The sequence below is a fragment of the Odocoileus virginianus genome, chromosome 10, assembly GCF_023699985.2.
Source record: "Odocoileus virginianus isolate 20LAN1187 ecotype Illinois chromosome 10, Ovbor_1.2, whole genome shotgun sequence".
Lineage (NCBI taxonomy): Eukaryota > Metazoa > Chordata > Mammalia > Artiodactyla > Cervidae > Odocoileus > Odocoileus virginianus.
In genome coordinates, this window is record NC_069683.1 from 41,442,450 (window position 1) to 41,466,400 (window position 23,951).

Below are 23,951 nucleotides of genomic sequence, written 5' to 3' on the forward strand. Positions count from 1 at the left end.
GAGGTGTGTGTAGTGTATAGGGGAGCACGGAAAGTGTTATTTTGGAATCCATGCAATAGGGTACCTATGAAAGCGACATGGGGACTCCAGGTTCCCTGGAAAGGTCGATATTAAATAACTGTTTGGAGCCATCCGGATCGAGGTGTCTCTGATAGCGGTCAAGGGTGTCTCATTTCACTAGGGAATCAGACAGTCCCTAGTTGGGAAAGATAAAGGCGGGTACCAAACCGCCTTCTCACCTCAATCTGACCCAGGGGCGCGGGTCGAGACGTCTGCCAGATCCCCCACCCACTGAGTGGCGCTCCCCAGGGCGGAGCGTTGGCGGGTTCCTCTCCGCCCCCCTCCCCAGGAGCCTCAGGATGGGTGCCCGGCTGGCGCCCCCAACGCCGGGGTTGAAGGAGGCCGGGCTCCGCTCCGGGCTGGGAGAGGGGCGCGGAATCAGGGCTTTTTAGGACCCAGCGCGGCGCCTCCCTCCGGGGGCGAGTGCGGCTGCGCGCGCCGTGTGCCCGTGTCCGGAGAGCGGCGGGCTGGACGCGGACCGCGCGAGCGAGCAAGCGAGCCAGCTAAGCCCAGCAGCAGCCCCGGCAGCAGCAGCGTCGCGGGCGGCGGCGGCGGCCGCTCCGCGCCTCGCCTCCCCGGCCTCACCAACCTTGCCTCGCCGCACCCAGACCCGCCACCCTCGCCTCCCCGGCCCGACCGCCGCAGCCCCCTCGCCTCGGTCAACAGCGCCAACCGCCTGTCCGAAGCAGGGCGCAGAGCGCAGGGCGCAGAGGCACCGGAATCAGTGCCCGCCGGCCCCGCAGACGGAGCCCAGTCGGGAGAGCCCTAGCCCGGCCCCGCGCAGCTCCGCAACGGTCCGGGAGCTGTCCCTTCAGCACCGCCGCCGGAGCCGGAGCCGGAGCCCGAGTCGGAGCGCAATCCAGAGGAGAGCCCCAGATCCAGCCGGAGCGCACGGAGTGCAGCGCTCCGCGGCAGCAGCACCGAAGAGCACCCCTGGTGCCCCTGCCCAGGGGGCCCGCCATCTCCTCCGAGAGGCGGGGAGAAGGAGCGAGGAGGGCGGGCGAGCGGACAGGCGCGCCTGCCGCCGGGGGGAGCAGGCAGCCAGGCAAGGAGAGGGAGGGGGCCGGAGTCCGCCCTGCGCCCCGAGCTGCAGCCGGGCCACGCAGGGAGGAAGGCAGCGGGCATCCATCTCCCCCGCGCCGAGAGCGCGCTGCGACGACCACCTCACAGCAGAGCGCGAGTTTCCCGGCTCCCTCTTTTCCCTTCCCCTCCCCCTTCCAGGAGCTGATCTATGTCCGGCCCTGGAAGCAGCTGACCTTCCCCCCGATAGCTTTGTGTCGATTTCTCTATCTTCCCGCTGAGATGGGGACGGGAGCCCGGCCCCCCCACCCTCTTTTCCCTCCTCCTGGGGCTCGCCGCTGAGCGCCGCCTGCCCCCCCCCCCACCCACCCCTTCCCTCTCTCCCTCCCTCCCTTCTTTCCTCCTCTGCCTCCTCCGCAGCCGGACTAGCTCCCTCCCACATCTGGCTCCCGGAGACCCTGGGGATCCCGCGCACACTCCCTTGGACCAGCACCCGCCAGAAAGCGCCCTGAAGGGCTTGGGTTGCTCTCGGAGTAGCCGGAACCGCGGTCCTCTGTCCCCCCGACGGCTGGGGGGAGGGGGGAGGAGGCCGCGCGCCTCCCTCCCCGGCGCCAACTCCCCCTGGCGGCCGCTCCCATGGGTGTCCCTGGGCCGCGCCATGCCTAAGGAGGCGCCGCGATGGGCCAAGGGGACGAAAGCGAGCGCATCGTGATCAACGTGGGCGGCACGCGCCACCAGACGTACCGCTCGACGCTGCGCACGCTGCCCGGCACGCGGCTCGCCTGGCTGGCGGAGCCCGACGCCCACAGCCACTTCGACTATGACCCGCGCGCAGACGAGTTCTTTTTCGACCGCCACCCCGGCGTCTTCGCGCACATCCTGAACTACTACCGCACGGGCAAGCTGCACTGCCCGGCCGACGTGTGCGGGCCACTCTACGAGGAGGAGCTGGCCTTCTGGGGCATCGACGAGACCGACGTGGAGCCCTGCTGCTGGATGACTTACCGCCAACACCGCGACGCCGAGGAGGCGCTGGACAGCTTCGGCGGCGCGCCCCTGGACAACAGCGCGGACGACGCGGACGCCGACGGCCCCGGCGACTCAGGCGACGGCGAGGACGAGTTGGAGATGACCAAGCGCCTGGCGCTCAGCGACTCCCCAGACGGACGGCCTGGCGGCTTCTGGCGCCGCTGGCAGCCGCGCATCTGGGCCCTCTTCGAGGACCCCTACTCATCCCGCTACGCGAGGGTAAGTGACAACTTACCCATGAGAAGAGTGGGGCGGGAAAGGCAGCGGGCAGGGTTGGATCCGAGAACTGGTGCCCGGGGAGTCAAAGCAGAAAGGAGGGTGTTTCTGCGCCTGTGTCAGAGACAGTGACTCTCCTCAAGGGTGGCTAGCTTTGTACTTATGTAAAGGTCTGTGTATTTCTGAATTTAGTCTGTTTAAGTGAGTATGAATGGGTGTGTTTGTGTGCGTGAGTTGATAGTGTGCGCATATTTGTGTAAGTGTATATTTGGGTGGGTAAGGTGTGTGGTGAGAATGAGTGAGCATGTGTGTATGTTTGAGTGTGCAGGCGTGCCTGTGCATGCACACTGCCGTCTCTGCAGATGTACAGATGAAGCTTTGAACTGTCCTTTAGATTTTGGTGTGGGGAGGGAAGCAGGAGTCCTTCCTCTCTCCCAGGTATGGGGCATGTGGGACCAGCCAGGGCCCACAGAAGAGGGCTTGAGACCTGATCTGCTGCCTGAGATGGACCACCCCACCCTGGGGAGCAGCCTCAGGACCATCCCAGGGAGATGGTCGAGGGGCAGTCTTTTTTTTTTTTTTTTTTTAAGGGGCAGTCTTTATGGCTAATTAACTGATAGATGGGGAGGGGGGAGGGTGTGATCCTTCTGAGACCTGTTCCTGGAAACAGAACCTGCCTTTCTTCCTTGTCAAAAGGAGAGAGGGCTGAAGGGGACCTCTGGGCTTCTGCCTGTGCTTCCTCTAGGACCTGTGGGGACCGAGAGGGGGTCTATAGGCCTGTGAGAAGGAGGTGTGTCTTCATCAGCCACTCCCCTTTAATGACAGCAGCTTGTTGCCAGGGAGAAAGGGCACCCTGCGGCCCACCTTGGCCCATCGTGTGGCTCCTCCGATCAGTTCCCTCAGATGTAAAGTGAGAGAGGGGATTTGGTGAATTCTGAAGGTCTTTGCTGCTTAACTGAGCCCGAAAGGGATACGGGGTAGCAGCTACCTACCCTGGAAGAAACCCCTTTTGCCTTTGCTAGGCTCTGCCCTCAGATACCTGAACAGAGGGGAAGGGTCAGAGCTGGGAATTTAAAGCAGAGTCCCTCCCCCATATGTGAGCCACCCCCTAATCCTCTCCCAGGCAAGACATTACCTGCAATGCCCCATCTCCTTTACTGCTCCACACCCCTTCCCTCCTGCCATCCAGAGCCCAGGGAGGGAGGTTCGGGCAGGGGAGGGAGCAGGAGTGCCTGCCTGGCTGACTTCAGTGGGGAGAAGGAACCCGGGGGCACTGAAGCGTCCACAGCAGGAAAAGGCTGTGTTTAGGCACAGGCCTGATGGATGTGTTACTGATATAAAATACTCAGTGTTTTAGCATCTGAGGGAGAGGGCAACAGGTCTTATATATTGAATCCTAGATCAGCTATGTGTGTGTTTGGGGCGGGCAGGGGGTGTGTGGAGGTGCAGTAACAGAGAGAGAGTTAAACCCTCTGTTTTGAAAAGCCTGCCCAAGGTCACCCAGGGAGTTAGAGGCCATGGTGTACTGGGACCCAAGTCTCCTGGGACCCCGTCCTCCACTCAGCTGGCCACCAGCTCCCTGCCATCTCCAGAGGAGACTGGGATCCTCAGAGGTCTCCCCCCTCTCCCCTCTCCTGACAGAGGCCACCTTAGCCAGGGGATTATGTAACTGGAGGCTGTAGCTGAGCTGTGAGGAGGGGCAGGAGAAAGGGGACTGGGAGGTTGAACTGGTGCATGTGGGGGCAGGGGGCAGGAGGAGCAGAGGCCGAGGTTAGAGCAGCTGCCCATTAGCCTGCATTTGACCTTGGGAAGCATCTTACTACCACCCCACCACCCCCTTTGCCCCAGAAGCAAAGAGTAGGCCCAACTTCCATATGGTCCTCTCCACCTTCTGGCGCCCTAGCAAGAGGCTGCGTCCCTCCACCCTACCCCTGGGGTCAGCTTTAGGGCTCTGACCCTAGCCCCTGAAGTTTCAGGATAGGCAGGGGTCACGTGGGACATATTCTAGCCCCCTGCCCCGTCCATCTCCTCCCACTGGCCATTCCCCCATGCAGATACATGAGTTGGCTAAAGGGGTCATGAATCTTACAGAATCTTACAGAAAAGTCCTGGTTCTCTCCAGTGTCCACTGAAGAGCAGACTCTGAGGGAAAAGTTGAGCAGTGGTTGGGGGTGGGGTGTGGGGGGATGCTTAGAAGGTGCCCCCCTCAGCCTGTCTGTGCGACATTCTCTCCCCAGTGGCCACAGAGAGTTGTTCCAGCTCCCTTGGGTGACAGCTGAGGACACTGGGCCTGCCCAAGGGCACACAGGAAGTGAGGGCAGAGCCTGGATTAGAACCCAGGCTTCCCGCTGCACGCCCGGCTGGCCTAGCTGCATTGCGCTGCCTCTCTGCGGCTCATCTGCGCAGAGCCCAGCCGGCTGCCCGCCCGCCCGCTCTCCCTCCTCCATCTCGGCTCCTCCGCCGCCTCCGTCACCTTTGTTTACCCCTCCCCCTCGCGGGCCCCAGGCCGCCTCAGATTTCGAGGCCGGGATTTAAATGTTTATTCGGGATTCCAGACCAGAATCCTGTGTGTGACACTGTAGGTGTGTGTGAAAGACAAGCCGTATGTGTGAGAATCTGTGTAAGAGAGATTCTGTGTGGGTGTGAGAGGTTCTTCATGTGTGTGTGTGAGAGAGAGAGAGAGAGAAAGGCCACATGAGAATAAAAGCATGTGTGAGTGAGACTCTGGGGGTGGGTGGGTGTGTGTGTTGAGATTGACTACGTGAGAGAAATTCTGTGTTTCTGTATCAGAGTAATCCCGTGTGAATGTGAAAAAGACAGATTCTGTGGGTTTTGAGAGATGGACTTTGTGTGTGAGAGTGAGCCTGTGTGGGAGAGAGTGCGTATATAAGAGAGAGAGGGGACTGTATGTGTCAGAGAGGTGCTCTGTGCATGTGAGAGAGAGAAGGATTCTTGGGGAGGGTGTGAGAGACTTGAGGTGAGTGTATTTCTGTACGTGGCGGGTGGGACACTGGGAAGCTCTGCATGTAAGCCCGCATGCACGAGACCATCTGTGTGTCAGGCTGTGTGGGCTGGGAGCTCCATGTGTGACAGAGACCCTGTGTGTATGTGAGGCGAGTGTGAGGCAGGAGCTGTGTGCGGGAACCTGGTGTCAGTGTGGCTGTATGGACTTGTATGTGAGAGAGGCTTTGGGTTACCTCTGTGTGTGTGCCTTGAGGGAGGTGAAACTCAGACCCGCTTGCTCCCTGCTGCCTTCATCTCCCGGGACTTCTGAGCCACCTTAGTGAGTGGTTTTGCCCCCTGTTTCCCATCCTCAGTGGAAATATTGCTCTAGCCCAGGCCAGTTGGTTGTTGGTGAACAGTGAGGCCACCCGACTGCAGGCCTTAGTGGTGGCCCTGGGAGATAGGGGCTAACTGGGGGGGTGGGAGGCTCCATCTGAGCTCCTCGGAGGTGACAGCGCTAGCTGGAGCTGCTGGTTCGCTGGCCCCTCTCTCCTGCTGGTTCCTGGGTTCCCAGGCTGAGGGAGTGAGGGGTAGGGAGGTGAGCTGGAGCAGGATGAGCCCAACTTGTCTCTGGGGTGAGGGGTCTTGCCCCAGACACACATAAGCAAAAGATGACTATGACACTTTGTGGTAAGGGCCGTGAAGGGGCTTCCTGGGACTGTGAGAGTAAAAACTATCCCGGAGGAGGTAACTTGGGGACGGACTTTGAGGGGCAAGTAGGAATTAGATGGGAGGATGGCAGGGGACGGCAGTGCTAGCATGCAAAACTGTGGAGGTGTGGGAGCAGGCAGGGTCGTGTGCGAGCAGACTGGGGCAGCCCAGCCTTGAAAACTGCCCTCCTCTTTTCCCTGGGGGCCAGCACAGGTCTGAGGCTCTTGGCTTTTATCTTTGATGTTCATGTTGTCATCAGGATCATCGTTTGGTGTCAGGTCACATATCACCAATGGTGTGTCCTGTGCTACAGGCCAGAGAGTGTCCTGTGTGTGGCGGGGTCGGGGAGCATCTGTGCCCCAAAGTCACTTGACTTTCCAATGAAATGCCAGTGACCCCAAGCTTGGGAAGCCCCACCTCCATCCACCCCACTGCTCAGCTCTCCTTTGATGCCAGGTCTGTCTCCCCTCCTTGTCCCCACCTGTTCGGGACCTGATAGAGTCCTCCTGATGTAGTCCTCCTCTCCCCCAACCCCCTGGGGAGGGTCGTCACCTGGCAGCTGGGATGAGTTGCCCAGCCAGAGACTTTGGTCCTCCCTTGGGTCCCAGCTGACACTGGGCTCTTGGCTTGGCATGTGGAGGGACTGGGGACGGGGGTGCTAATAGGGACTTCCTGGGCAGCTCGCCCCCACCTCAGAGCACACTGCCCCAGGTCAGCGCCCCACTTTGAATCATGGGAACATGTGAAGGAGACCCATGAGCAGGGCAGAAGGGCTTGGTGCGTTCCCCTCTGGCCACCCCAGGCACTCCTCACCATGGTGTGTCCCCCATTCGGTGATCTTCACCTTCCCACGATGCTTTGACAGGTGTCCATGTGTCTTTGAATGGTACTGCAGCCTCTCCTGCTCCAGCTCCCCAGCCAGTAATGTAAGTCACAAACCAAGTGTCTTCTAGTCAGTTTCTCAGCCTCTTCACCTCTAAAATGGGCGCATAATGAAAGAACCTGTCCCAGAGGGTTGATGGAAAGATTAACTGAGTTATCTACGTGTTGGTGGAAAGCCCCAAGTCACAGGGCCTTGCATGTGGTAAGTGCTCAATAAATGTTGGCTTCTGTTATTAAACTCCTGTTGGTTGGATTAGCATTCTACTCCATGACTCTCTCTAGACTCCACCCTTTGCCCTCTGTCTCCATGCCCACTATCCTGGTTTCCAGACACCTTTGTGTCCCTCAGACCCACCCTCCTCCAGCTTCCTGACTCCTGTCCTGCCTCCAGCCCCTGGCCCTTCCATGTCGTCCTCCACTTGTAAGTCACAGCGATCTCTTCAACTCACAAATCTGTCAGCTCATAGCCTTGCCTGCTTAAAACCCTTCGGTGCTTCCCCAGCCCATTCTGTGGCCCCTCGGGCCATGCCTGTCTCTCTAGGCTCCTCTGGCCTGGCTCTCTCATTACATCAGATGAGCTTCATTCATCCTGGCCGCAATTCAGTTTCTTGCACGTGCCAGGTCTCCCTGCCTGATGGCCTTTGCATATACTGTTCCCTCTGGAGTACTCTTTCCTTCTGAGTTGCCCCTCTTCATCCTTGACACCCCTCCTCAAACATCAGTTCCCTGGCAATGCTTTTCTGGACCCCACAGGCTGAGTCTAGGACCAGAGTCCTTCCCTTCAGAGTAGCAATCTAGTGTGTAATAAAATGCTCATTAGCAGTCTTGCTTGATTCCAATCTGTCTCCCGCTCCAGAATCTAAGCTTCTTACATACTCAGTTTAATAGGAGCCATTATTGAAACAAATGAGGAAGTTGAGGCCCAGAGAGGCGTGCTTTATCCAAGGTCACATGTGAACAAGTTAGGGGAGTGGTTTGGAAACTCAGGTCTCCAACTCCTGGTTCCGGGGCTGGGAGCCCTGTCCACCTTATGACACCTCAGTGAGTGTCTGGGGTCTGGCACTCCGGGGGCAGGAGTCTGTGCTCCCTAACTCTGGGCTGTCTAGAATGTGCCAGAGCTTTAGAGGAGACTGACCTGAGCCTCCAAAGAGGGAAGTATGTTGTCGCAAAGGCAGGGGAAGGGGGCTGGTGGGGACTCGTTCCAGAGCCCACTGCCTGGACCAGGGATCTCGGGGCCTCCCAAGACAGCTGAATATAGTGCTATGACTATTCTGAGCAGTCCTACGACCAGTGTATTCACTCTGGACCAAAAGGTCAGGGCCTCAAGCTGCTGCCTCCCATGGGCCCTGGGCCAGCCTGGCCACACCCTGAGTGCAGGCTCCAGGGAAAGGGGAACCTAAGAGGCTCCAGGGACAGTTAGGTGCCCAGTCCTAGTGCCAGGGAACCACTTGGGGGGAGGGACTGCCTTTCACATGCACAGGACTGTTGGGTGCTCCCAGGCCACCTCTAGCCACTGCCCTTATCCAGCAGAGGAAAATCAGGCTCAGAGCAGGGAAGACACTTGCCTAAGACCACACAGCCCATCAATGGGGCTCAAACTCCACCCCAAGCCTCTTGGCCTAGGGCCTGGCCATTTGTATTTCTTTGCTCTCTTAGTTTTAAGGGAATATTAAATTCCACCTGGGCAGCAGTTAGCTGCCCTCCTTCCTCCCTTCCCCACTCCCCTCCCAGGGCGCAGTACAGCTGGTAGAGACCTCTCTTAGCCAGTCAACCCAGACTTGGCCCAGAACCTGTATTCATCCCCCAGGCAGGATTTTCCAGAAGCCGCTTTCTCGAGTCACCGTACTAATGGCTACTGTTTACTACCCAGGTGGTGTTAGTGGTAAAGAACTCTCCTACCAATGCAGGAAATTTAAGAGACTCGAGTTCAGTCCCTGGGTTGGGAAGATCTCCTAGAGCAGGAAATGGCAACCCACTCCTGTATTCTTGCCTGGAGAATGCCATGCACAGAGGAGACTGGCAGGCTACAGTCCATAGCGTCGCACAGAGTCGGACACAATTGAAGTGACTTAGCACACACGCGCAGTATTTACTAAAGCACTTACTTTGTATCAGAGCCTTAAGGATTTGATTTACGTATTCTCATTCAATTGTCATACGAACACCCATGGAGCTGTACCATTATTATCACACCAATGTCCCACATGAGGCTTTTGCAGCTCAGAGAGGTTAAGTAACCTTTCCAAGGTCATTGTAGACCCTGAGTAGTGGACCAGCATTCGGCTGTGGGACCACCTGACCCTGGAGCTCCGTCCATAACCACTATTCAGTACCGCCTCTTGTCGCTATTCCAGGGTACGGGGGGCTGTGGCTGGCTGTGGCCCAGGCTTGGGTTTCCTTCTGGTTCCCTTACTCTTTCAGCAAACACTCTTTCCCAGAAACCTGTTTGGGAATCCTGCTCTGCAGTTCTGGCCCCTGAACCATGGCAGGTGAGGGTCCAGTCTGGTGGGGTCAGATGGTGTGCTGGCAGCCCCCAAGAAGAGGCTTTTCAGAAGGTGCCTCTCCTGTCCCTGCCAACTGTGCAGGCCCCAGGAAAGGACTGAGGGGCTTGGAGGGTCAGAAGTTATCCTGCGAGAGGTGACACCTGGTGAGCATGCTGGCTCCTCCTCAGCTCTGCATTCGAGGCCTTCTGCTCTGGAAGCCGGCCACGGGTCCTGCTGCTCCCTTCTGCCAGGCTCCTCCCTTCTGCCAGGCTCCTCCCTTCTGCCAAGCTCCTCCTTTATGCCAGGCTCCTCCCTGACCTCACCTTCAGCCCTCAGTCCAGCCTCCGGGTTTTTGCTCATCTATTCCCTCTCCGAGTAGCCTTTCTAGTTTTTGATGAACCGAAAATCCATTCCCCCAGATCCCTAATGCTTAGCCTGACTGCTCCTGCCCTTACTGACTCCTTTGGGAGTGCAGGGCCTGGGTTGGGCAAGAAGTCACCAAGCTTACCTGATTTGAGCTGACGGTCAGTGGGTCACTCCTTGGGGGCCTGGGGCTTAGCACCAGCCCAGGGACGAGGAGAGAAGAGGCCACAGACAGGACCCCTGTTGTCGTCATGAGGCAACTATACCAGAGCAAAGTCTGTAGCTAGGCCATTAAGCCAACCAGGCTCCCAGAGGCAGGTTCCATTGTCCCTTCAGGCCGCAGTTTCTCTCCCTGTGGAAGAGAGAAGACCTTCTAAATCAGCAGTGCCCATCCTTTTTGACTGCACGGACCAGTTTCATGGAAGGCAGTTTTTCCATGAACCAGGGTGGAGGATGGCTTCAGGATGATTCAAGCACGATACATTTATTATACACTTTATTTCTATTGTTACTACATCAGCTCCACATCAGGTCATAGGGCATTAGATCTCAGAGATTGGGGACCCCTGTTCTAAATTACCACCAAGTCCCTTCCCGACTCTGACACTCCAGGAGTCTAGAGTTCCAAGCTTCAGCTTCCCGGAGGCACTGTGGGAGCCAGGTTGTACATGCATGCTAAGTTGTTTCAGTTTTCTCTGACCCTTTGTGACCCTATGGACCATAGCTCGACAGGCTCCTCTGTCCATGGGATTCTCCAGGCATGAATACTGGAGTGGGTTGCCATGCCCTCCTCCAGGGGATCTTCCCAACCCAGGGATCAAACCCGCATCTCTTGTGTCTCTTGCATTGGCAGGTGGGTTCTTTACCACTAGCGCCACCTGGGAAGCCCTGGGAGCTGGGTTAGCCCTTACCTATTTCTCCTTCCACATTCTGGGCCCAGCTCCTCTCTAGGTCATATGCAAGCTCTCCTGATACCAAGCGGGAAGGGGTGGGGGCCAGAGAAGCTCTTCCTACATTCATTCAGGCTCCCGTAGTAATCCCCGTCCTGCCTGGGGTCGCCACAGGCGCTGGACCCCTGGGAGTCACCAGGTGTGCAGGCTCCCCCAGTCCTCTCATGGCACAGACGTGGCGGTACCACCTCTCTAGGTTGTGCTTGCTCTGGCCCAGCTGGTGGCACCTACAGCTCTCTTCTCCAGGCCCTTCTCTTAGCTGTCTGCCCTTCTTGAGCTGCGGAAAGGTGTACTGAGTGACAAGATGCTATGCCAGACTCTGGGGGCTGGAGCAGGGCAGGCTGGGGCTATCTTCGATGGTGCAGGGGCACTGCAGAGAAGGGAGGCAGTGGACTGCTGCTGTGCTGGATGGGCCAGGGATGTTTGCAATAGTTGTAATGTGGCTAGAGGGGTGTTTGCTGGGGACCCCCATCCATGGGTAACTTTCAGTTTACTTGCTGCTGCTGCTGCTAAGTCGCTTCAGTCGTGTCCGACGCTGTGTGACCCCATAGACAGCAGCCCGATCATTCAAAAACGTCAGGCTTGGATTTCCCTGGCAATCCACTGGTTACGATTCCACACTCCCAACACAGAGCACAGGTTCAGTCCTTGGTCAGGGAAGATCCCACATGCTGAGAAGCCAAAAGAAAAAAAACAGGTCAAACTCCTGGGCTCTGTCCCTGGAGAACTTGACTCCTAGGTCTGGAAGGAGATGGTCAGGATGCTTATGCTCCAGAATCTGTTCTCCAGCAATGCTGATACTCAGAGAAGGAGGATTTGCTGTGGAGTCTGGGACACAGGAGTTGTTGCTCCTCAGTGTGGTCCTCTGACCAAGAGAATCAACATCACCTGGGCACTTGGTAGAAAGAAAGAGCTTCAGGTCCCAGCCCTGCCCCCAGCCCTACTGATTCAGAATCTGCGTTTTAACAAGATCCTCATACGGATGAATCATACGCACACCAGATTCTGAGAAATGCTGAGGCAGGAAACCGTTTCCAGTGGAGGGGAAGTATCAGGACACAGACAGGCCTGGATGGGTATGTGCAGGTTGGCAGAGCTTCATGGGTGATTCTGATCTTTCCTTGTGCCTAAGACACTGACATCAGGGTGATGGGCCTGGAGGGTAAGGCCCCAGCAGGATAAATGACAGCCACTTCCATCCGGGTGCTGAGAGCAAAAACCTTAGCACCCCTCCTTGATTCCAGTTCCTCTCTTCTCACGCGTCAGCAAATCCTGTTGTCTCTGGGCTGCAAATACAGCCAGAACCCGACCTCGTCACATTGCCTCCACCGCTACCTCCATGGCTGAAGCCACCATCTTCTCTCCCCCGGATTCCTGTGAACTGTCCCCCCGCTTCTGCCCTTTCCAGCGCCTTCTGCGCACAGCAGCCAGGGCCCTCCTGGTCAAACGCTTGTCAGGTTGAGCTACTTCTGTACTCTGCTCACTCAGGGAGAAGCCAGGCCCCTACAAGGGTTATCAGGCTCCTCAGGAGCTGCCCGCACCCAGTCTCCCCCTCTGCTCTCTTTCCTCCCCGCTCATTCTGGCTCCTTGGTTTTCCGCCAGCACAGCGCTTGTGCTTCTGCCTCAAGACCTGTCCTCTCGCCCTGCCTTCTACCTGGAGCACTTTCCCCTCACTCTTGACTCCCCCACCTCCTTTAGGCCTGTACTCAGTCCTCATCCTCTCAGGGTGCACCCTTGCATTCCCTTCCCCCATTTCGTCCTTTCCTGTTTCCTTCTTGGCATTTAACACCATCCAACTGTATTTTCTTATTGACCTTTATTGTCTGCTTCCCCCACTTGAATATGTTGTTGTTCAGCTGCTCAGCCATGTCCAACTCCTTGCAACCCCATGAACTGCAGCACACCAGGCTTCCCGGTCCTTCACTATCTCCTGGAGTTTTCTCAAACTCCTCTCCATAGAGTTGGTGATGCCGTCCAACCATCTCATCCTCTGTCGTCCCCTTCTCCTCCTGCCTTCAATCTTTCCCAGCATCAGGGTCTTTTCCAATGAAATAGTAAAGAATTTTCTACTAGAATATAAGCTCTATATTCTAAATACATAGTCATTGGGAGAATAGATAAGGAGACCAGAGTTCCAGACCTAGGCCAGACATCGGCCCCACACCTCAGAGCCTATTACTGGCTGACCCCGTCCTTCTTTGCCTCACCTGGGAACACAAGCCCTCCATCCCAACTCACTGCCTACAACCAGAGCTCAGAGACTGAGAAAGTATTTTTGAAAACCAGGATGCACAAGTTCTTGGGATGATGACATTGTGCATTGCAAGAACTCTTGAGTTCCCATGTCCACTTGGTCCAGCCGATGCCCACATCTAACTTCCTTTGGGACTCTGTTTCTCCTAAAGACCAGCCAGGTTCTTTTTCTCCCTCTCCCTCCCCACCTCCTTCCCTGGTCATCTCCTTCCCTCGCTTTACCCCTCCCATCGTCCCCTTTCCTCTGTCAGCTGTGTTTGCATGAAGTTCTAGGCATTACCAGCTTTCAATACCGGCCCTGGAAGGCCTCGGATGCCTTTTGTCCCAAATTCCCCTGCTTAAAGCCACAGTCTTGTGTTCAGTAGAAAGTGCATGGGCTTCGGAGCTGGCCCCCACTTCCTAGTGACCTGATCTTAGTGATATGCCCTGGAGCCCCGTTCTCTCCCTAAGAGCGTGACCTCTTGAGCCAGGAGGCCTGCATTCATATCCCAGCCCCACTTCCTCTTTTCAGCTGTGTGACCTTGGACAAGTTCCCTAACCTGTCTGTGCCTCAAGAGAGGGCTGTTAATAGCACCTGACTCATAGGGAAGTCGGGAGGATTGAATGTGTTAAGCACTTTAGCCCAGAATCCGAAACATAATAAGTGCTTAATTATCGTGGGTTCCATTATTGTCTTTTTAACAGTGCTTGGCTCTAGAAGAACCAAATCCTGGCCTGTTCATGACCTGCCTCCTTTTTCAGCAGCTGACTCTGCCTTCATTGCCTCTCTGAGGGTCACCTCACCTTCTTGGCCCCAGGGGCCCCTTCTTCCAGAATCATCTTTCTCCCAGGAACCAGATCTCGGTGGTGTCATCCTTGGAGGCAGGCCTGGATTCCGTCTTGGTCCTGCTGTAAATCTGCCGTGTATCCTGGGCAGGTCATAGCCCTCTTCAGGGGGCTTGGTCACCCCCTCTGTTGTCATGGGCCGCTCATCCCTGCTCTGCCTCCCTCCCCAGGTGTAGGGGGGTGAGAGAGATGGATGATGGAACTCCTGCCTGCGGGCAGAGAGGGAGGGAGGCCACTGACATCAGGCTCTGGTCGGGAGCCAAGCCCAGGGACCTAAGATGCTGGCAAGGGTGCCAGTGTGGTGGGGGTGCTGGGCCAGGGCCAGGCATCACCGCGCAGGGTGTGGAGATGTCTCCTCTTTACAGGGGACGTGCAGGCACAGGGAACCATGGCCTCAGGGCCCAGGCAGACCCCAGGAGCTGCTGGGGCCTCGAGGCTGAGGACTGGGGCTCCTGTTGGTGCCGGTGGGCAGTACCCATCCTCAGGCTGGACCACCCTACCAGGCTGAGTGGGGACAGGCTAATTTTAGCTGGAGTAGCCCCAGACAGCTGAGCTCAGGGGCCCTCAAGAGCCAGCCTTGCTGGGCCCAGAGTCTGATACTGTGTCAGCCGGGCCCAAGGCAGCCAGAGGAAGCTCACTCAAGCCTCAGGGCCTCAGATGTATGCCCCTTCCACCCTGGCTTAACTTGGACCCTTCCCCTGCCAGCCTGGCAACCCTACTCCTGCTTTACTTTCCCCCTGACCCTCTGCCCATGGTGCACTCCACCTCACCTCCTACCTTCCCCATCCACAGTGCAGGGAGGGACTGTTGTCCCTGTGCCCCGCCTGTCCACATGAAGACAGTCTGTGTGGTTCCCCTGCCAGGGGCTGCTCTTAGCACCTGGTCATTCATTCCACAAATATTTATTGAGCACCTACTTACTAGGTTGCAGACACTGTTCTGGAAGCTGAGAGTAGAGCAAAGAATAAAGCAGTCAAGAATCCCTGCCCTCAAGAAGCTTACATTCTCAAGCAGGGAGAATAAAAAGAAAGAAATACATGTACTGTTTCATGTGTCAGATGGTAAGAAGTGCTAGGGAGATATACAATGGAGGGAAGACCCGGGGAAGGCTGGAGGTGGTGACTTAACTCCTGTGGCAGGGAAGACCTCCCTGGGCAGGTGATGTTTCTGCAAAGACTTGCAGGAGGAGAGGGAGGTAGACATGTGACATCTGCAGAGCAGAACAAATGGGACAGGTAAAAACCCTGAGCAGGTGTGTGCCTGGGGTTCAAGGCGCAGAGAGAGACCAGGGTCCAGGGCTGAACCAGGGGACAGTGGGAGGAGAGCAGAGCTCCGCACAGCCACCCCCGGCCCCTGGGCCCCTGACAGTGGGATCTACCTATAGTGTGTGTCCTCCCAGCGCTTGGCTTTGCTCACGTCTGCACTGCCATCTCTTCCTCTCTCCTGGCTGAAGGCGCTGCCCAGTCTGGACCTCCAGGAAGCTGGGCCTCAGGGAAGGGCTCTTGCTTCACCATCCTGGGGGACCTCTGTCCTCTCCTCAAAGGCAGCTGTGCCCAGGGAGAGACACTGGGGCCACATGCGGCTGCCACCAGGCTAGAGGTGGAGGGGTGAGCTGCTCTCTGAGGGGTTGTTGGTGAGGGAGCCAGAGGTGAGGGGCCCGTTCAGGCAAAGGTCCTGTCAGTGGTTTCTGGTGGCAGAACCCTCACTCCGAGTCTGCTGAGAGAGATGGTTAGTGTAGTGGTGATGGGCCAGACTGGAGCCAGGCTGCCGGGGTCCAAATGTAGCTCTGTTGGTTGTGAGCCGTGTGACCTTGTAAGCCTTGGCTGCCTCAGCTGTAAAGGGTGTCCTGCAGACGCTGGCCTCACCTGCTGCGGGGGGTTCTGAGAACATGAACCTGATGTCTATGAAGAGGGGTGCTGTAACGGGGGGTTTCAGTGGTTCCCCAGGGCCCTTCTCTGCCTGTGCAGGTGGTAGGATGGGGGCGTGGGACTCCCTTGGACCTTGTCAGCAGGACAGGACTGAACATACTTTGGACCACAGCCTCCTGCTGGGGCCACTGTCTTAGCACTTAGAGATGAATGTTTTATGCTCAACCTCAGGGGCTCTCTGAGCAGCTGGGAAGAACACGGTCACCCGCTGGGTCACCCGGAGGCAGCCTGAGCCCTGGGCCGAGGGCTGCCCTCTTGGAAGCCCACAGGGCTCTCATCTGCTCAGGGTCAGCCCCGGACAGCGTGCTTCTCCTCATGTTGCCATGGGCACTGGTCACATGGACCCTGAGCGGCCCGCACCCCTGGGACCTGGCCCTTGTCCTTCTGGGCCTTAGTCACCTCACCTATAAAGTGTACATGATGGTGTCACCTGCTTCTCAGGGATGCTGGGAGAATCCGTTTAGACCAGAGGCAGAAAAGTAGTTTCTGAGGGAGAAAATATGGTTCAGAACAGGGCTGTGGCTGGGTGTGGGGTCGGGGCAGCGGCGGGGAGACCAGATCCCAAAGACAGAGGGAATGTGAGGAGCAGACACGGTAGAGACGAGAGGACAGGACTTGGACCTGGCTGGGCCTGGTTTTTGGTGCCCCCCACCTCAGTGTGGGCTTGGGCAGGTGGCCTTGAGCCATCTCCTCCTGTGTGAGATGAAGAAGAGTCCCAGAGGGGTGGAGCCCTCAGCACGGAACCCGGCACACAGGAGGTGTTCACCAGGGGTTGGAGCTGGCTGGCTAGAGCACATTGAACCTGGTCCCGGGTTCGGATTCCCCAGGGATGCTGGTATAAGGAGGCCTGGCTGAGCCACAGACAGGGAGGCAGCCATGGAAGCCTCATCCGGGTCACGAACCACTGTCACCAATGATATATTTAGTGGCACAAAGGTCAGAAATGCCAGACGCTGGCTTCCCTTCTGGGCGGCAGGAATCATGTCTCCCGAGGCCTGGCTGTCACCAAGAAGATATTTTTTCCTTGACTGGCAGACTGGGGATCTGAGTAAAGGCCTCGGTGTAAGAAGTCACCATGGTTTATACTAACTTGCCGAGGCTTTCCACGTCCAGGGCTCTTCCCAGACCCTGTTGTGCTACCCCAGGAAATGCCACCCATCCTGTCTTTCCAGACTGCCCACCCTCAGCCTCCAGGCACACCAACTATTCCCCCAGGATCCCCTGTTCCCCTGCCTCCTGTCTTTGCTTATTCTGTTCCCTCCACCAAGAATGCCCTTCCTTCCACCTCTGCATATCTGAGACAGATGCATCCTTCAAAGTCAGCTTGGAGAAGGCATCCTGCCTGCAGTCTTTCCCGATCCCCCTCCTGAAGAGCCTGCTCTCCCAGAAAAATGTTCCTGCCCTTGATGCAGCTGCCCTATTGGAGTGACATGTCTCCCCAACTCAGCTGCAGCTTCTAGAGAATAAGGACCAGCTTAAGAAATGATAGCGCCTGTTATATAATATACAGTCAATAAGTCTTGGCTAAAACAATGTACGTCAAAACAGCTCTGTGAAGTAGAAGGTTTAGATCTTACCCCTGTTTTACTGATAAAGGAAAGCATGGCCAGGTTCCCTTGGGGAAATTAAGAAGGTAAACTAGAGCAGTGGTAGTGTTCCTTCGTACACTATTATGTTTTGGTTCCATGGTCAAAGGTGAGGTAGTTGAGTGGACAGATGGGTGATGGACAAATAGATGAAAGAATGGATACAAAGATGGGTATGTAGATGGATATGGATAAATGGATGAGAGGAAGGATGTATGGAGGGATAACCAGATGGGTGGGTAGCTTGGTAGATGGGTGAATACATGGATGGATGTGAAGGTAGATGGATAAATTTCGAGTCCCTTGACTTCAAGGCAGCAGAGGAAGTCCTATCTGTCACTAAATGAAAACATTCTAGAGGATGGGATTTGGAGGCTGAGGACTTCAGGGTAGAAGGCAGGTGGAGCCACCCAGCCCATCTGTGGGTTTGCTGATACAAGGGATGGATGGTTTGTGGAGTGAAGGAGGGAGCAGGGACTGGCCTGGGGAACTGGCTCAATCGCAAAGGTGAGAGGCTCTGATGGAGCAGATCCAGGACGGGCTGCAAAGAAGTTGTAGGAAGAGCCATGTGACAGGGAGGTCCTCAGAGCCTGGGGGTTTTCCAGACTCCCTGCAGCCACTGGAGGGCAGGCCGTGAGAGGAGCTTGGCCCTCAATCCCTGAGGATTGACCCCAGACTGCACTGAGCATACCTGTGGTTTCAATCTGCTCTGGAGTGGGGAGGCCACTCTTTCTCCTTAGGTCCCCAGCCTTGGCAAGCAGGCTTCCTTGATAGCTCTGATGTGCTGGCTGAGGAGGCGCTCTCTTGAGACCCTGGATGAGCCTGGCTCAGGTACGCTGAGGTCCACCAACACGCAAATGCTTTTCTCAATCAATCCCCAAGCTCTAGACATGAGCTCCAAGGCTTTTAATTGCCTAGCAAGGGCCAGTCAAGGGACCATGGATGTGGGGGGCCAAGAGTTGAACTTGGCAGGGCTTGGCAGCTTAGATGCAACTAGCCTGGAGCTGAGGCTCTCCCTTCATAAGGCACAGTGCTGAGCCCACCAGGCGCCCTCCCCAAGCCCTGCCTCAACGTTCCCCAGCACCAGGCTGCACCCGCTGCACATGCACACACACACACATACGCATACTGGCCCTGGCGATCTCCCTGGGAAACCAGGTTCCAGTGAGAGTGCCTGGTGTGCTGCTAACTGCTCATTACAGTCACGGCTGCAGCTAAGTATAGCTCCAGCACACACAAGACCAAGACAACAAGGGAGTCTTTCCATAAAACAGCTCCGCATGCAAACACATAAACATCCGCACACGCATGCTCCCCATGCTCATGGGCTCGGACACTCATGAACCCATACTTGCCCCAGTACAAAATTTTATTCATTCACCCAGGTAGTCATTCAGTCAGTGTTTATCCAGGGGCGAGGTGTGTAGTTAAGAGCACGTGTGCTAGAATCACAGAAAGCTGGGTTTCAAATCCTAACTCTTGTCACCTCCCAGGTGTCTGATCATGGGCAACTTCTTTAACCTCTTGGAGCCTCAGTTTCCTTCTTTGTGAAATTGGGATGGTAACTGTGCTATGGACCTCTGAGATGGTGCAGGGGTAAGTGAGATGGGGAAGTGGGAGTGTTGATGATGAATCCGGCTCAGGATGTATCACGCAGTGGATGTTTTTACCCTCACTATTGAATTCCTACTGTGTGCCTTCCCCAGTGCCGGAAGCTTTTTTTAAAGCTATGATTTCTGGAGGTTCCTGTGAAAAGTAAAATAGGCACTCAGTGAATGTACGAAGCTTGAATGAATGACCATATGAGTGAAAGCCGCATCCATGGCTCGCTGGATGGAAGACTCCACGCTCACTTGTCTCTCGTCCAGGCTGTGTCTCTGGTAGGACTGAGATGTTCTTACAGGTAACATGGGGATCCTACAAGAGGAGCTGGAGGGGGTCTGAGCCCCTTCTCATTTTGCAGATGGGGAAATGGCAGCACAGTGGTACCAGGCAGCCGGCATCGTCCCTGCCGAACATTCAGCTATGAGTCCAGAGCTACTACCGTGAGCCAGCCTAGCATGGCGACCCAGCACAGTGGATGATGTCTGGTTCAGCCGCAGCCTCTGAGTCTCTGAGCCTGCTCAGGCCACAGGCCCGGTCCTGGCTTGGGCAGACACAAGAGGCATACAGCCGCAGCAGAGCCCTGGCTGGGCTGTTAGGCAGGCTGGGGCATCTGGGCTGGCCCTAGACAGCGCTCCATCCATTGGAAAAGGGGCTGGAATTCTGTCCAACCTGGGTAGGAAAGAAGATTCAGGATTTGAGGGCAGTGTTACCGTTCCCTACCTTTGAATAGGCCGGCAGCTGAACTGCCTGGCCTTTCTCCTCCCATCGCACCTCCTCAAAAAGAAAGTGACATTTCCTGGTGCTTTTTTAAGCCCAGGCTGGCTGGGCCAGGCCCGGGTGTGGGGTGGGGAGGGGGCGGGCGGCACTGGGAGTCACACAGTCCGAGTCTGTCCTCACCTTGAGTGATCTCGAGGTGCTGGGAATAGACGTGGTCTCATCTCCTCGCCATGTGTCCCAGATTCCAGCGTCCTCACCCCAGGGCCTATACTCGGGTTTTGAATTCCACGTTCCCATGCCAGTTCTGCCCCCTAGGCAGGACTCAGGCTGTTGAATTCCACAGCAAGCACCTTCGGCTGGCAGCCTGCTGGGAGGGGAGACTGTGTCTGGCCTCCGAAAAGGAACTTTGGTACCCTTGTGCCCATTCCCCTCATTCATGTTCTCAGCCAGTGAGGATGCCCATGGACAAGAGATGGGTGTGTTGGGCCTGCCACCTGTGTAGACGTGAGTCTGCTGTCAACGAATGTACCCCCTGCCAGTGTAGACCTGGATCTTCTCTCAGTCACAGTGCCCCTTGCCAGTGTAACACACCGTCTCTGTAGGGATGAAGCCGATGACAGCGCTGCGGAATGACTAGTGACTGCATCCAAGGCCCGGTGCGTCTCGGATTCATGGAGAGAGATTATCCTTTACCAGAGTGGATGTCGATCTGCTGTGAGTGTGGCCAGTGCTGGTGTAAACACAAGCTCGAAGCCAACGATTGTGCACGTTGCAGGGTAGAGGTGGACGCTGTATCAGTGAGCCTGTGACTGTGTGCACTGCCCGTGCAGGCAAGGGAAAGTGGGCATCAGAGGAGGCGGTCTCTTCCTATGGAGGCTGAGGGAGTTGTCGTGCCCACTGTGTAAGACAGATGGGTTGAGACGAGCAGACACATGGGATGGGAAGCTGTGCTCTTGCTTAGCTGTGCCCCTGGTTCCCAAGGAAAGGACCCCTCTTCCCCTACTAGTGTGGAGTGTGACTTCAGTCCAGTGGCAGGCCCAGTCCTGATCCTCTGATCCGGCTACTGCATGGGCCTTACATGCTAAGGGGAAGAGAGGCAAACAATAAACATGAAAATGAGCCAATTGGATGGTGTGACGTGCCAACATTCTCCAATTGGGTGCTTAGAATGGGTGGGTGTTACTGTATATATCTCGTACCTCAGTAAAGCTGGGGGAAAGTTAGTGTTTGACAAATGGGGACGTGCTCCATGGGGAGAGCAGAAAAAGGAGAATCAGATCTGCGCGGGGTGCTGGCTGACATTCTAGAGCGGTCGGTGGGCCTCCTGCAACGGCAAGAGAATGAGCCACGAGGATGCTGGGGAAGGACAGTCTGGGCCAGTGTGAGGGCTCTAAGGCAGCTGTGTGTCTGGCATGTTGAAGGATCGTGTTTGAGGAGGCGGTGTGGCTGGAACAAGCTGAGGGGGACAGTGATAGGAAAGGAGCTTGGCGGTGAATGGAGGACCCAATCCCTTGGGGACCTCAGGGTGTTGTGAGGCTCTTCCTTCAAGAGAAACGGGCAGCCGAAGCAGGGTTTTGAGCAGAGAAATGACACAGTCAGATTTACATTTTAAGAGGATCATGTGGTTGCTGTGTTGAAAACACTCCTAGAGCTCCAGGAATATTGGAAGCCGAGGGACCAGTTAAGAGGCTCTTACCGTAAATCTACGGATGGGGTGGTAATTGTGGTGGTGGGAAGTGGTCAGATTCTGGATTTATTTAGAGCTGAGCCAACAGGATTTCCTTACAATTAAAAGCGAGGTGTGACAGAAAGAGAGGTGTCAAGGATGACTCCAGGGTTTTTTGGCAAGAGTGTCCTGGGAGGATAGAGTTGCCATCTCTTGTGATGCAGAAGGCTGCCGGCAGTGGGGGTGGCGTATAGAAGCTCATTTGACGTGCTGAGCTGCAGAGACAACTAGCAGACCTCCACCACAGAGACGCGAGGGAGCTGGATGCTGGAGTCCTGACGCAGATAAACGTTTGGGAGTGTGCAGTTAGTGGTATTTGAATAGATGATGGTATTTAAGCTTTCAGACTGGATGAGTCGCTAAGGGAATGAGTGTCAATGGAGAAGAGGACCAAGAACTGCACTCTGGAGCACCCCACAAGTTAGAGGCTCGGGACAAGATTGCCAAGGATGTCAAGAAGGAGCAGCCAGTGAGGTGGGAGGAAAATCAAGAGACTGTGGGGACCTGGAAAGTGTGACAGAAAAGAGGGAGTGGTGAGCTGTCTTAGAGGCTGCTGATGGTCAAGGAAGGCAAGGATGGGGAATGGTTCCTGTTCTTTCTGCTTATAATGTGCGTCCTTGCACCTTGCATTTCCCTAGTGATTTTTACCTACCTTTCCAACCCCGGTACCCTTGTCACTTCCTCCTGGGGGCCCCCTCCAACCCCCAGACTTGTTGTTGAAAGCCCATCGAATGCTGTGTGCATTCCCCTCAAAGTCCTCATCCCCTCATACAAGTATGTGTTTGCCTGCCTGGTTATTTGATAAATGTCAGTCTTCCCTACCAAGAGCTATGGCTGTTTTTCCTCACCTTGTACCCAGTGCCTGGCATAGGCCTGGGGTAAAGCATAAATGTTTTTTGGAGGGAACACAGGTGGGCAGTCAGCTGTGGTCCCACCTGGATTGTGTCCACTGCCCTCCCTGACCTGTCCCTCTTGGGGGTCATCTTTTTGTGTCCCTCAACACACACACACACATACACATGCATACCCTATGGGGAGTCAGGACCCTGACTCAGTGCAAAAACATAAGTGGGCCCTAGGGGAAAATTTCCCTGTGGATTCCTAGTGGACACTTCATAGAGCTTGGAGCCTCAGTTTTCTCATCTGCCAAATGGGGGCGATAAAGGCTGTCCTGCTGATGGCCCAGCTGGTGTGTGTGTTTGTGTGTGCACATGTGCACACACACACACATGCACATGCATGGTGTTTATATGGGATTCAAAATGTGAAGCTGTTGTAAACTGTAGCCAGCTGTTCCTATGACATTATAATGGGAAGACAAATGTCTTTGTCCAAGGGTTGCCTGGATGGATATGAAAGGGATTTATAAATGGAAGCCCTGGAGTATGGTGGTTTTAGCATCAGAGAGACCTGGTTTCAAATTCTGCCTATCACTTCCCAGTTGTGTGGAGTTTTATTTATTTATGTTTTTGCACACATCTTAACCACTCTGAACCTCAATTTTCTCATCCGCTAAGTGGAGTTAATGATACCTCCCCTGGGGAGGTTTTTAAAGATAAATGAGATCATGTTTGCAAGAGTAGTCATTATTCCTTTATAGCAGAGGTCAGTGAGACTCAACGGAGCCCAGTACTCCCACCACTGAGGCGGCTGTGAGCACTGAAAAAGGCCAAGCGTGCCATCCATATGGCCACCTGCAAGTGGGTGCCTAACACAACCAGGCTCTGAAACAGGCCGGGAGCTGGCCCAAGACAGGAAGCATGGATGGAGCCGGAGGAAGCCTGGCACACAGGAGGGACAGCTCAGGGTGGGCCCTGTGGCCCATCTGCAGGTGTGGGCAGGACTGTCAGAGGAAGGAAGTGTGGTGACCCCAGAGGGCAGAACTGGGATCTCCGGCAGAAAGAGGCAGGGAGGCTGGCTTAAATAAGAAATACCTGTCTGGATAGCTGTCCAAAGACAGAATGTAGTCTCAGGAGCGCCTGTCACTGGTGGTCACCAGCAGAGACAACTACTCCGGGTTATTGACCCAGCCCCAGAGGGAGTGCCTTCCTGCTCACTTCCTCATCTGGGAGTCTCAGTCAGGTGTTTCTTATTCCAGTCTGTGGCACAAGAAGGTTTGAGGCCCATGAGACACACATTCAACAGAATCCTTAGAAATAAGGAAGGAAAGGAAAGAAAAGATGAGTTGTATAACAAAAACAAGAAATAGCGACTCTCCATACTTACCTGGTGGCCCAGATGGTAAAGCGTCTGTCTGCAATGCGGGAGACCCAGGTTCGATCCCTGGGTCGGGAAGATCTCCTGGAGAAGGAAATGGCAACCCACTCCAGTACTCTTGCCTGGAAAATCCCATGGATAGAGGAGCCAGGTAGGCTACAGTCCATGGGGTCACAAGAGTCAGACAAGACTGAGTGACTTCCCTTTCACTTTCATACCCAGGTAAATGGTGGGTTCAGCATTGAGCATCAAATTTAGCTGAGCTCCCTGGCAGAGCCAAAGACGAAATATGAAGGGTTCCATAAGCCATCATTTACTAATAGGAAGCAGACATAGTTCTGCATCCTAAACTAGAAGAGGAATTTCCCATGTGGAAGACTGTCATTCCTCCAAGTTTACGATACTGATGGGAGGGCTTCCACCTCGCAGTGCAGGGG

The 23,951-nt window shown here is 55.7% G+C and overlaps 1 protein-coding gene across 1 annotated transcript in view; it reads left to right on the forward strand.

The window, feature by feature from the left end:
* The first annotated feature begins 1,755 nt into the window (after window positions 1–1,755).
* The window catches only part of KCNC1 (potassium voltage-gated channel subfamily C member 1), a 44,583-nt gene continuing 22,387 nt past the window's right edge, over window positions 1,756–23,951 (forward strand). The window contains exon 1 of the mRNA XM_020904799.2: window positions 1,756–2,328. Coding sequence (XP_020760458.1) covers window positions 1,759–2,328 — 570 coding nt within the window. The 5' untranslated portion in view covers window positions 1,756–1,758. The remainder of the gene's footprint in view (window positions 2,329–23,951) is intronic.